Source organism: Purpureocillium lilacinum (assembly GCF_023168085.1).
Source record: "Purpureocillium lilacinum CBS 284.36 DNA, scaffold_5, whole genome shotgun sequence".
Taxonomy (NCBI): Eukaryota; Fungi; Ascomycota; class Sordariomycetes; order Hypocreales; family Ophiocordycipitaceae; genus Purpureocillium; species Purpureocillium lilacinum.
In genome coordinates, this window is record NW_027072115.1 from 1,968,257 (window position 1) to 1,981,221 (window position 12,965).

The 12,965-nt window shown below is 59.2% G+C and overlaps 6 protein-coding genes across 6 annotated transcripts; 5 read left to right on the forward strand and 1 right to left on the reverse strand.

The window, feature by feature from the left end:
* Positions 1–374: 374 nt before the first annotated feature.
* Positions 375–1,307, reverse strand: PLICBS_007183 (translation machinery-associated protein 22; the record flags this gene model as incomplete). The annotated part of the gene is made up of 3 exons (XM_018320598.1): positions 375–572; positions 643–860; positions 950–1,307. The coding sequence occupies 3 exons, from the start codon at positions 1,305–1,307 to the stop codon at positions 375–377; spliced, it is 774 nt and encodes a 257-aa protein (XP_018180495.1).
* Positions 1,308–2,937: 1,630 nt separating this feature from the next.
* On the forward strand, positions 2,938–5,910 carry PLICBS_007184 (uncharacterized protein; the record flags this gene model as incomplete). The annotated part of the gene is made up of 1 exon (XM_018320599.2): positions 2,938–5,910. One exon carries the CDS (start codon positions 2,938–2,940, stop codon positions 5,908–5,910), a length of 2,973 nt encoding a protein of 990 aa, XP_018180496.2.
* A 619-nt stretch (positions 5,911–6,529) lies between these two features.
* PLICBS_007185 (prohibitin-2, subunit of the prohibitin complex (Phb1p-Phb2p)) lies at positions 6,530–7,616 on the forward strand (the record flags this gene model as incomplete). The annotated part of the gene is made up of 3 exons (XM_018320600.2): positions 6,530–6,782; positions 6,869–7,224; positions 7,293–7,616. The coding sequence occupies 3 exons, from the start codon at positions 6,530–6,532 to the stop codon at positions 7,614–7,616; spliced, it is 933 nt and encodes a 310-aa protein (XP_018180497.1).
* Positions 7,617–9,496: 1,880 nt separating this feature from the next.
* PLICBS_007186 (uncharacterized protein) lies at positions 9,497–10,198 on the forward strand (the record flags this gene model as incomplete). The annotated part of the gene is made up of 3 exons (XM_018320603.2): positions 9,497–9,568; positions 9,692–9,844; positions 10,007–10,198. 3 exons carry the CDS (start codon positions 9,497–9,499, stop codon positions 10,196–10,198), a joined length of 417 nt encoding a protein of 138 aa, XP_018180500.2.
* Positions 10,199–10,935: 737 nt separating this feature from the next.
* Positions 10,936–11,594, forward strand: PLICBS_007187 (uncharacterized protein; the record flags this gene model as incomplete). Its single annotated transcript, XM_065601125.1, has 3 exons — positions 10,936–11,007; positions 11,121–11,273; positions 11,409–11,594. 3 exons carry the CDS (start codon positions 10,936–10,938, stop codon positions 11,592–11,594), a joined length of 411 nt encoding a protein of 136 aa, XP_065457197.1.
* Positions 11,595–12,342: 748 nt separating this feature from the next.
* On the forward strand, positions 12,343–12,896 carry PLICBS_007188 (uncharacterized protein; the record flags this gene model as incomplete). Its single annotated transcript, XM_018320604.1, has 3 exons — positions 12,343–12,411; positions 12,542–12,667; positions 12,765–12,896. 3 exons carry the CDS (start codon positions 12,343–12,345, stop codon positions 12,894–12,896), a joined length of 327 nt encoding a protein of 108 aa, XP_018180501.1.
* Between the last annotated feature and the right edge of the window lie 69 nt (positions 12,897–12,965).

Sequence of the window (12,965 nt, forward strand, 5' to 3'; positions counted from 1 at the left end):
AACCATCAGGAAGGGCGTCACGGGCGCAGGGACGAAGAAGACAACAGCGGCAAAGGCGCCCGCTGCCGCTGCGCCGACGAGTTCCAGCGGTCGTGTCTTACGGAAACGAGGCTAGACGCAGTCGCGCCGCCTCTCATGATGATGATAATTGAACGACATTGGCGTTGGACTGGCCCACATAGGGAAGAACGGTACAGCATCTTGGATGGCACTCCAAGGATGGGTCGCAACTGTCAGGGGGCAGAGCTTTGTACACAAATTAGGAGTTTTGGGGCATTGGCATTTGTCGGCATAATCGACGCTTTTTCATACCGAGTACATGATGCGCTGTGAACTACCTTACCTAGCACTTTAGAGGATCATGGGCGGCGCCCCTAAGCCGCGGCCGCCTTCTTCTTCTTCTTGTCGTCGACAAGCTCGATGTTGTCCTCGGGTATCTCCTTGTACTTCTCCAAGAGGAACTCTTCCACCTCCTCGCTGACGTCGCCCTGGACGACAATCTCCTCTCCGCCGCTGGGAACCTTGGTGACGGACGAGCCCGTAGCAAACTTCTTGCCGAGGTCCTTTGCAACCTGCATGCTTGTCAGTGCCGGAACATCGTTTGTGCTTGCCGTCCGGGAGGCACGCGACCGCCCCACTCACCTTCTTCAGCTCCAGTCCAAAGGCCTCGAGGCCGATGACGGCCGTGACAAACTTCTTCTTGTTGCGCTCGATGCGCTTGATGGTGACGACGCTCTTTGCGAGCTTGTCGGCCTGTTTCGCCTCGGCGGCCTCGGCCTTGGCCGTCTTCTTCTGGGCGTCCTTGGCGGCGCGCTTTTGTGCCTCGACGGAGAGGGAAGCGGTGGCGGCTTCGAGGGCCTCTGTGATATTTCGGTCTTTGGTCAGACAGACATGCTCTCTGATATGCTGTGGGAGTCTCGGGGTGAAGAAAGGGGGGGGCGCGACGAACCGGCCGACCAGATCCGATCGTACATCTCCTTGTGGTGGCTCTCGAGCCATTCCTGGCACTTCCTCACGGTGCCGCCATATTCGCAGTACTGCAAGCCCGACGAGGGGTATTGGTCAGCTTCCTGGGGGCGCGTTGCGCATAGCGAGCGGGCGCTTGCGAGGGATCCAGGGGGGTGGTTCACACCTCTGGAGGCAGCGTGCAGACTAGATCGAGGAACGAGGAAAGACGTCAGCTGGGCGAAGCTCTTCCTCGCGGCAAGGGGATGAGGGGAGAGGGTGTCGAGAAACGCACCACCGCAGTATATTATGTGCCTGCTTTGAGGCTCCGCCGGGACATCGGGCTGCTCAGTGTCTGCCATTACTGCAGACGGGAGAGGCTGGGTGCGGGTGCGACGGGGTTGTTTGGCGAGACGCGTGATGCTATCTCGCAACTGCTGCCATGATGGCGGGGTAAAATCGTCGTCAATTCCGCGACGGGCGATGGAGGGGCAGCGGCCGGTACGTACCCACCCAGTGTGCCTTGTGCGTGGGCCGGGCAGCCGTGGCCACTGGCCTCACACAAAGTACAGTGGGTTGCAGTGGCTGGCCTGCTCCGCTCTGGCCCCCGTCTGGTGGGCGGCTGATGAGCGGCCTGGGCAGCGGCGTGGTGAGGCCGGGCATCGACAGCCCGGCGTGGCTGGTGCAGCCGCTGTGGCGGCCTGAGGCACGGGATGGCACCGCTGGCCCTGCAGGCAAGCGCAGAAGCCACTGCGACTGCCTGTTTGGGCCATCACCTCCTCCTCCGGCTCCTCTTGAACGAACCTTGGAAGGCTGCTGTCCTGTCCTCGTAGCCGCCGACTTCACGCCGTCGAAACTTCTTCAACACGAAGCACTGACCGACTGACTACCTGTCTACTCGGTCCGCAGGCGTTTCATTATCCTTCGGCGGCCTCCTCAACCCTTGGCTGGCTTACACCAAACTGCCTCTCACTTATCGCGGCGGCCGCCAAAGACGGCCTCGAAGCGTCATCCGCCTCGACTGCCGCTGCATCTCCCGCACGCACGCGGTCGCCATCAACGGCCCTGTTTCTGCCATCAGAAACACGGCTTCCCGCGCCGCCCATTGTTTCCTGTGACGACCATGTCGTTCTGCCGCCGTGTCCCCGCGCATCACGATCCGGATCGGCCCCTCCAATGGCGGATGCCCTCCCGTGCAGTTAGCCGCCGAGCTTCCTGCACGACACGGCGCCATTGGCTGTCCCGTTGCAGCCGCAACTCCAACGAGGCATCACCGTCCCGCTTCGCGCGCGCCAGCCAGTAGCTGCTCTGCCACACCGTCCATGATCCCCTGTCGTCCTGAATTAGCATCGTCGACCGTCGATGTGATTGGGTGGCTTACTGATGCGTCGACAGTCCGGGGATGCCCAGGCGCTCAAGGTTGCGATGCGGCCTGCCTCTCCATTGTCAAGCTGCCACCACCACCACGATGCTGTCCTGCCTCGTCGCTGCGTCTGGCCCTTTGCTTCTCTCCAATGGCTGCGTCGCCTCGGGTCCCGATGCAGCCCCAATCACCCGTTCGAGAGCCAGAATGCGACTTCGTCCCATGATGCATTGCCCCATCTGGCCCATGGCGTCCGTCCAGTGACGGATCGACTCCCCAGTCGATAGCCGCCGCTGCGTTCGTCGCCCTTCGTCGCCCGCAAGCCTCTTAAGAGGCTGTACTCCCCTGGCCGCCTGGGGGCCGTGACCTGCTTTCGTTCCCTCCACATTCGATTCTCCTCCCCCCGTTGTCGTTGCATTGTTTGCCGTTGTAGAGCTATCTATAGAGATGTTTCGTTGACCGAGGCAGCCTATCGTTTATTCTTCGCTACGACTCTCGACGCTGGTCGTCGAACGCCGACTCGTTACGCTAATACAGTATTTTCATTACCCTTTTGTTGCTGCGAGCCTGTCCGTTGTGCCTCGTGCTGCAGTCCGATATCTGGATATTCGCTCAGCTGTGCGGGCACGATGGCCGACACGCTACGGTCACAACAAGTCAGATACCCGCCTCCGGAGTCTTCGCTGGGTCGAAGACCGAAGAGGTCACTTAATCCGATAATAGAGGAGGACAGCGACGATGGCCAGGCTCGGCGCACCGCCGCAGGTCACCAGGGGAGGCGTGCGGATACTTCGCATCTCAAGATAGAGGCCTGGTTGTCTCCGATGAGCGATCACTTCCCAACACCCCGGGGAGTGCATTATCTCGCCGCCCCCGTCCTGCCCTCGTCGCCATCCACCGTCTCTGGCGGTGGTAGCTCCCCCACCACCTCGTCCAACCCCTGGAACCGAGCCAGCGTCGCTACCGACAACACCGAGTTTGAGGATCTCTATGATGTCTCTGAGGAGGAGCAAGACGACCTGCCGCGCGGCCTGCGACGGTCATCTTCGGTTAGAGGAAACAGGGTTCAGGACGTTCGCGCCCCGTCCGCGAAGCAACCAGCTCGCCTGATCATACCGACGGATCGCGCGGCCGCCGACGACGTCTGGTCTGCTGTGGACGAGCTCAAGAAGATTACTTCTCCTGTTCCCCTGACGCCGGCGACCCAGTTGCCCATGTCGCCGGCCCAGATGGACTTTATGGGCAAGCAGCAGGCTCTCGAGGTCCCAACCATCTCGGCACCGCCGTCACTCGACGGCAGTCTCTCATCGGAGCAGCTCGCCGCCATGAGTGCGCCTCCGACCCCCGTGATTGGAGATGAGGAAACCACTCCAGAAGCGGCGTGGGCCGGCGTTCACCTACAGCCTGGCGCCCTGGCGACCCTTCACGCCTTGTCTAGCACGAATGAAGAGGATATCCAGGAGCAGCCGTCGCAAGTTATTGAAGTTGCCCAGGCGTTGCCTCAGCCTGCCACAGAGATGCGACAGCAACCGCTTCGACTGATTACGAATCTTCGTCTGCAGGCAACTAACGGCGCGGTTCTTTCGCCCTTGCAGCGCCAGTCTTTGGCGGAGCTGACGCGATTGGAGATTCCGTCCCCTGGCGGATTCTTCTCCGGGCTGTCTCCGCGAACGCGGACCACCTGGCACACGCATGCCAAGACTCCTGAGGACCTGCCACCTCCAACCTCGACGACCGCCGAGCAGTTCTATCGATGCCCCTGGAACGATCCCTCTGCGCCTCCAGTGCCGAAGCGTCCTGATTCTGCAGAAGGATTCTATAGGAGCTTTGATGCGTCATCATCCTCGGCCCCTGTGGAGCAAATAGTCGAAGTTCGTGATGACGACGTTTCCGACGGCATTCCCACCGCCCGGCCGGTCATTCAACACCAGGATTCCAACTCCTCTGGCGAAACTGTCAAGCCACCAGCGTCTCCCGTGGCTGAGGATGTTCCAGCCGAGATTGTCGTCGACTACGATGCGAGCTATGCTCGGAAGCAGCAAAAGGAGGCACTCGAGAACCTCGACCGCACCGAACTCTGGCTTTTGGCCCAGCGAGCTTATCTGAAGGGCGTCAACGATACCCACGATGAGAACGCGCTCAAGACTATTGAGGAGGCCCCAGACGAGGAAGAGGAGCAGGGGGGCAAGGTAACGCCCAAGTTCCAACCCGAACAAGCAGTGGCGCCCAAGAAGAAGGTCGTGCGATTCTCGGATGTTATTCCGACGACTGCGCAGCCGAAGCGCCTCCCATCCAAGCTTCTGCGACAAGAGTCGGCGTATTACCGAGCATTCCAAGACTACATCGTTCGAACTCAACTCCGCGATGTCTTTGTTCATCAGCTCACCCGTTTCGAGGCCCTGCAGGCGCAGAGAGTCGCCTTGCGAGAGACACACCGCAACCAACTCCTCGGCAAATACCAACTAAGTGTTGTCCCTCAGTCGGCTAAGAAGCGCCTCAGTGCCAATGTGGCTCGCGGAGACCATGTCTTGACAGACGACCCGGAAAAGCTGCGCATGGAAAAGGAGTCTGAAGCCGCGAGCCAGATGGCCATGCCCACCTGGCATGTCGCGGCCCTCAAGTTTCTCAATGGCGGGCGTTTAATCTCGGCACCAGTGACGAACAGGTTGGTTCGACTCTCCTACCTGTCGTCAGCAAAGACCGGGGCCTCTCGGGAACGCGCGAGGATCTTGGACCTCGGTGGGCAATCGACTTGCGACTGGGCGTGGCACTGCGCGCTCCAGTACCCCAACGCCAAGATCTACTCGGTCACCACAAAGGCAATTCGCCAGTTGTCCAACTCCAATATTCGTGGTCCCCCCAACCATCGTCAGGTCGCCGTGGAGAGACTCACCCGGCTGCCGTTTTCCAACGGCCAGTTTGACCTCATCTCCGCGCGCGAACTCCACAGTGTTCTCAAGTTTGTGGGCGAGAACGGCCAGGATGAGTGGGAGAGTTGCCTTCGAGAGTGTATGCGGGTCCTCAAGCCCGGCGGCTACCTGGAGTTCTCGATCCTAGACTCGGACATGATGAACGCAGGCCCTCTGGGGCTGGCAAAGAGCGTCGAGTTTGGCTTTACGCTCAAGACGCTCGGATACGACCCCAGTCCTTCAAAGATGTGGCTCGGACGCCTTGCCCGCGCCGGGTTCGACGATATTCGCCGAGTATGGATGTGCCTTCCCGTTGGTGCGAAGAGGCGAATGTATATGCCTCCCATTCCGGCGATCAGAGACGCGAACAGCCGAGAAATCAAGGTACATCAGTTGGACGCCATGGTCATGGGAAGCAGCGACAACATTGCCAGTGTGTGCAGCATCGTCGGCGGGTGGAGCTGGGAGCGATGGCTCCTCCGATGCGAGATGGAGAAGGTGGCGGGCGAGATGAGACTCGCCGACACGGTGACAACGGGGGCGGCGATGATGGAGGCAGGCAAGTGCCTGGATGGAGTTCACGCCATCATGGAAGAGGGAAGGGAGTGCAAGGCCGGGTTCCGCATGCTCAACGGCTACGCGCGCAAGCCCAAAGCTGGTACCGAGACAATTAGCATCGCCCTGGCGACGTGATGCCTTGGATGGTGACTTGGTGAATTTCTTTTGTCTCAAGATTGTCGCGTGAGCGACATCGATGCAAGGTGGGTGTATGCGTGTATATGATGGTACATAGTTAGCTGGTCGTTGGCATATAGTGTGATGAAGGTCACGATGTGATGCTGGATAGAGCGTTCTTGCACTTAGTGCGACTAGCACCTGTTGGCGTGTAAACACCGCCAAACTTTATGCCCACGGGAAATCCCGGGGAACACATATTTTCTGCATGCTACAGTTCGCATCGAATGCAGATCGGCAATCAAACACAGACCAAGCAAGGACAATGACTGAAGCACTGACAACTGTGAACGACGTCGCAAGACGGTCGAGGTACAGGGTAGGCAAGTTGAAAGGGCCCAAAATCCGGGGAAGTCAGCAGGTCATCAACGAGCTAGCGCCGCCAAAATTTCGGATCAGTCAGCAGCAGAGCTGCGTCGTCCATCGACCTCGAGAGCTCCATCCGTCGACGACCCTTCCGATCAGCGCCTCCTCCATCTGCAGCTCACGCACCGCACGGCCACGAAGCAACCATCGACCCCCCTTCCAGCCTCGGCATTCCCGGAATCACCGGGCACCTCTGAAAAGCGCCAAAACCATGTCGGGCCAGAACAACTGGCAGGAGGAGGCGATGCGGCGCCTGCGCCAGATGCAGTCGCGAGGCGGCTACCCCGGCGGCCGGGGCGGCGGCCCCCAGATGCCGAGGGGAACGGGCGGCGCCATCATCGGCGGCGCGCTCCTCGCCGGCGGCGCGCTGCTGCTGTCCAACTCGCTCTTCAACGTCGACGGTGGCCACCGGGCCATCAAGTACCGGAGGATAAGCGGCGTGAGCAAGGAGATTTACAGCGAAGGTAAGCACGAAAAGAACGGGATGGCAAGCTCGTCGCGTTGCCGCCGACTCAGAAGGACACAAAGCTGACGGAGGTGCGTCACCCAGGAACGCACATCAACATCCCCTGGTTCGAGACGCCGATCGTGTACGACGTCCGAGCGAAGCCGCGCAACGTGGCGTCCCTGACGGGCACCAAGGACCTGCAGATGGTCAACATCACCTGCCGTGTGCTCTCGCGGCCGCAGGTCGACGCCCTGCCGCAGATCTACCGGACGCTGGGCGCCGACTACGACGAGCGCGTGCTGCCGTCCATTGTCAACGAGGTGCTCAAGAGCGTGGTGGCGCAGTTCAACGCCAGCCAGCTCATCACGCAGCGTGAGAACGTGGCGAGGCTGGTGCGCGAGAACCTGTCCCGCCGAGCGGCGCGGTTCAACATTCTGCTGGACGATGTGTCTCTGACGGTGAGTTTTATTCTGCTTCATCACTTTCTACCATGACTACCCTAGAATGCCGGCTGACGACTCGATAGCATCTTGCCTTCTCTCCAGAGTTCACGGCCGCGGTCGAGGCCAAGCAGGTGGCGCAGCAGGATGCCCAGCGAGCCGCCTTCGTCGTAGACAAGGCACGACAGGAGAAGCAGGCTATGGTGGTCAAGGCGCAGGGTGAGGCGCGGTCGGCCGAGCTGGTCGGCGAGGCCATCAAGAAGAACAAGGCCTACCTCGAGCTCAAGAAGATTGAGAACGCGCGCCTGATCGCGCAGCAGATGCAGGAGGCGGGCGCCAAGAACAGGCTGATGCTGGACGCCGAGGGCCTGGGTCTCAACGTGTTTGAGACGACGTCGGAGAAGAAGTAGGCGACGAGACGGGGGACGCGGAAGACGAGGATGATGGGAAAGCTCTCCACTGCGTGCCATGGGGCAGGGCGTTGTACTATATGATAGGAATCACGGTAGGAATGTAATCTTGCTCCAGCCAAGGCGAAGTGATGTGCTGTATAGTTGGGTCTGATGGCTCATGCGCCTCCGGAGAGTGATGGCGTGGGAGCAAGCTGAAGCGAAGAGAAAGAGGCCATGACACGGAACATCAACTGTCCCCAATTCAATGAGCTACTTTGTGCAAGATGAAGCCTTGCTGTGGATGCAGGCGTTTGAAATGTCGTTCGTTTGCGCCGCGGTGGAGAGCAGGCAGCTCCATCCAGCTGCCCGCAGTTCATAAACCCACCCCCACCAACCGCCACTGCCGCATGCCACCACCTCTTGCTCCGTCATCATCAGCCTCGCCGCCAGCTGCCCACCACTCCTCCTCTCACCTCCAAAACCCCGCCAGCCTCGCCCGACCCTACGACACCGCTTAGCCGCCAACATGTTGATCAAGTACGTGTACTCGGCCACTTTGCCCTGCTGTCCCGCCCCGCGAGCCCGCGAAGAAGCTAACATGCACGACCCCGCAGGGTGCGAACGTTGACGGGCAAGGAGATTGAGCTCGACATCGAGATGGACTACAAGGTACATTTTCTCTGTTCCCGACGAAGAACATACCCCGCTATCCGCTTCCTGTCGTCTGTTTCTCGGCCCAGAACTCGACGGGCGAGATGTCACGAGCTCCCGCTAACTGGACGCGCCAACGGTACAGGTCTCGCAGATCAAGGAAAAGGTGGAGGAGAAGGAGGGCATCCCGCCCGTGCAGCAGCGCCTCATCCACGGCGGCAAGCAGATGTGCGTTCCCTCCCTTGAATTCCCACCTCTCACTACGATTGGAAGAAGCGTGGACGCTGACGACAGGTGGCTGGGCGCACAGGACCGACGACAAGACGGCGGCAGAGTACAACCTCTCGGCAGGCGACACGCTGCATCTGGTGCTCGCGCTCCGCGGCGGACACTGCTAGGGAGCGAGCAAACGAACCAGCAACCAAACAAACAACCAAACGAACGAACAAACGACACGAGACGAGACCAAAGCGAGAGCGGAATCATTCGGGCGTTGCGCCAAAAGACCAGGGAAGGGATGCTTGCGACATTGGAAGCATGAGGTGGACACGGGCGAGGCCGCGAGAGAGTCATGGGTGGTGGACCTTCCATACTCGGCGGTATCCTCGTGTCTCTGTCCATTAGACGCGGGGGATTGATTTCTCTTGGGGACATGCGAGCGCTGCCGCAACCGACGGTTCCGCCGCGCGTCCCGCAGGTTGCATAAGTACGCGCCAATACACCGTTCTTCACGTTTTCCCTACCTCACCGTTTTTCCGTGCTCAGTCTTCGACAGCCAACTCCCCTGAACCGCCGTGAGCGTCTTGGGGACGGTGCCGTGCCTCGTGCCGGTTGGCAGAGACGCGCAGCGACCTCGCCTTGCCGTGGTATGTCGACTCGTGGGTGTTTCGGGCCCGTGATGCATGTTGCCAACGGTCCCTGACTACGCCAACTCTCACTTACGTTGTCGGGCGAAACTGAGGATGCGAAACAGTGAGAGACGTGCTGCTCGCGTCTGGGGCTGCCACGAGGACCATGCACTTTACGTAGGTGTAATAAAAAGAGTTGCCTATCTGCTCGACTTTTCTCTCGCACCACTACTTACGTTGACATCCATCCTGAGTGCCCTCGGCGACAACACTCCAGCAAAAATCATACAGATAGACAGGCCACAGCCGTCCTCATCGTGCAGCAAACACCGCCAAAGGGCCGTTCAAGCGACAAAGTGTTGGGCTTAACGCAACCCGTCCATACTCCCCCGACAACACATGTCCGCGCTCTCAGCCCCCTCGTGGCAGCTCACGCTGGGGTTGGCCGAATCCAGCGGCGCCTTCATCGGGGTAAATCCCCCTTCTCTTCATTGTCGTGGAGTCGCAAACTGGGAGACGAGGAGGAGGGCTCGTGCTGAGTGAGCGAGCGAGAAAGTGAGTGAGTGAGTGACTGACGGTATACGATTTGCGCAGACATGCGATCGGGCGAGCGGCACTTGCTTCATCGACATCACCCGAGAGCATCAAGACTGCCGGGCAGACATCGCCGAAGATGTAGCCAACTTGTTCAAGCTCGGCCTGCCGCGCGTCTTCAACGTCACCTGCTCCACGGAGCCCGCCAAAGCTGTAAGTCGGAACCCGCCTCCCCCCTTCCCCGGGGCCATTCTCCAGCAATGGAAGGCACCGTTGGCGTCGTGCTGCGCATACTACGAAGAGAACGTCCAAAACTTTGAAAAGTTACGGCGGGCAAGGGCTGACCTCGAGGGGCTAACGTACGTACGCATGCAGTGCCCGTGGGACGGCCACGAGTGCATCTGGACCAACAGGCCCGTGCAGCGCGCGCACTGCCGCACCCAGATCCGAGGGAACTGGGAAGGGTTTCCATTTATTACGCGCGGCAACATCGGGTTCCTCGTCGAGGAGAGGGGTGTTTCCATGGCGAAGCTCAGTTGGCTTGCCAAGAATGCTGGACGAACTTGAAGAGCATGGGCTCCCCGACACTTCTCTTCTCTTGCTGTCCTTGCGGCCCCTCGTTGTACCCGAGGCTGGAGAGAATGGAAGAAGAAAAAGGGAGGGGGGGAGGGGGCGCGGGGAGGGGGGATAATTGAAGTTGAGTTGCTGAGTTTCCGCAACAAGGGTAGGAGGGCTTGAAAGGGTGGATGGGGTGCCATTGTGAAGCGGCATGCCGTGACTTTCTTGAACTACGGAGGCTTTGCAGATACGCCCGGTAGACAAAGTTTACTTCGTGTTCTTGGTGCCAGCTTTGACTCCCAGATGGCTAAGCAAGGTGCTCTCTAACTCTCGGCTCATGACTCATATCTTCACCTTGCTTTACGGTTGCTGCGTCGAGTGAGGACGTTGACAGTCCGTGCTGCGTGTTGCAGATCGAAAGTCGTTCCTTGTTATGCCCGCTCTAATCATAGATTCATCACGCGTGGCCGAGCAAAAATAGGATGCGAAACAGGAAGATACGTATTACTCGTGGCCGTGCTGCCCGAGGCAGCCGCGCGTATACTGCTTCATCACGTACTTTGTACGTATTGATGTTAAAAGATGCCTATCTGCCCCTTACTTTCACTTCCACGGTTACCGCTCACTGCACCTCGAGCGCTCTCAAGAACCCACGCAAGTTACAAGCCTTCGACACGACACCATACGCCGCGGCTGGCTGAAGCCGCAAAGAACCAAGCGCAACGTCCCTGCGTTGAGCGCCCATCATGCCCCGAGTCTCCGCCCCTGCGTGGCAGCTCACGCTCGGGCTGGCAGAGCACAGTGGCATCTTCCTCGGGGTAAATGCGCCAGAATCCCCATCCCCTGTTCTCTTTCCGCCTTACCTGTGTTGCCCTCAGGTTAGGAAAGGGGGGGTGTTGTTCGTGGCTGATGGTAATCACGCGTTCCGCAGAGGTGCGACGTGGCGAGCAACTCGTGCCGCATAGACGTCAACCACGCGGCCAACATATGCGACACGCAGGACGCGCCAGAGCTGGCCAGTCTATTCGAGCTGGGCATGCCGCACGTCTTCAGCATCACCTGCTCCACTGAGCCTCAGAAAATCGTAAGTTGGCCGTCCGTGAACTACCACCCCTCGAAGACGACCGGACCTCAGAGGGTCTTTTCCTTGTTTGGTTGGAGCCTGGAGGGCTTTTGCCAGGCAGAATGCGGAAAAGACTGCTGACAGCGAAACCTGCAGTGCCGCGCCGACGGCCAGCAGTGCGCCTGGACCAACAGGCCCGTGCAGCACGGGCATTGCCAGACGTCGATTCCAGAGCGTCAGGGCCTCCGGTGGCTGTCCTACCCGAACATGGGGTACAGGATCCTCAGGGACGATGTGGTGGCTGAAAAGCTGGGTGATCTTTCTAAAGTAACAAGCCGTTGATGCTGCCTGGTGGGGAAGGGGAATCGCGCAAAGTTCCCTTTGCCTTCTCACATGGGGAGAGACCAGAAGATTGAGCCGCCGAGGTATATAGACAATGCCAGTATAACATGCTTATGATGCCCTCCCCTCGTCAAACCTGCCAGTGAGCGCTGGCAATTGGGTAGATGCTTTTCTTCTGGGTACGGCCAGCCACCACTCAGTCCCAATTGCGCCCCTTGAATCGAACCCGGTCTTTGACCGTATGGCGCACCTTCACCGCGCCTTGAAGATTAGCCTAGAGAAATCGATCAGATGTTTTGAATGACCGACACGTTCAACAGAAACGTGGCAAGACCTGCACTATGCTTGCCAAAACTGCTATGCTTCGGGCGCCCTGTAACATCTGTGGCAGACAGAGGTTGGCCGGAGGGAGCACAGAGCTGGCCGCGCGGGGGTCAGTCTGGGCTGAGCTGGCGCTGTTCTGTGCTGTGCTACTGTCTATCCCAGGACCATGCTCGTCATGGCCTTTTCGGCCTTTACACACGCAAAACATCTTGACCTGTCCAAGGCGCACAGGATCAAGTAACCGTAGTGAAATGATAAAGTAACAAGGCCCAGGCGCTCTGGGGTATATAAAGCTTCAACTTCGTCTCCCCAATCTGTCCAATTCCCTACCAACCAACGCAACACAACAGTCTCTTCTTATCTTTCGCACAAGACTTCTTCGAACCGAAGCAACAACAACGACCTCACCGCTTACACGTTCAAGATGCCTGCCGCTGCAAACAACTGGATGTCGCCGGTCGCGACGAACAGGCTCCACGCTCTCCTCCGCGGAGTAAGTTGCCACTTACATACAGCCTCCAGTCTATGCCTTGGGAAGGGGAACCATGAACCCTCCGACCAAGGCATGGGCGTAAGTCACTTATCAATGGCAGAAGATACTTACTTGCTCTCCCCTACCATAGACCTGCAACTCGCAGACCAACACGTGCGCCATGGACGTCAGCAACGAGACCGAGCGTCTTGCCCCCCTGTTCGAAGTGGGCATGCCCAAGAAGTTCCAGATTATCTGCGGTGGCGCGACCCAGCAGGTACGTCTTCTCCCCCCGTTCCCAGCACAGACTGACTACCCAACACACGCCGCTACGAAGACGAAAGGCTGACCATTGGCTTTTACAAACGATACAGTGCTTGACGCATGGCGCCCCCTGCACTTGGGTTTCGAACCCTGGTGGGCCTGCCAACTGCCAGTCGAAGCGCACTGGGTCCCCGGGCCTTATCTGCCTCGGCGAGGGATGCGCCAAGATGGTCCCGAACTGAGGGAAAGGCATCGATTGCGATGACTACCAGATCATGTGTAATAACAGACAAATCCCGAGTTCCCGTGTC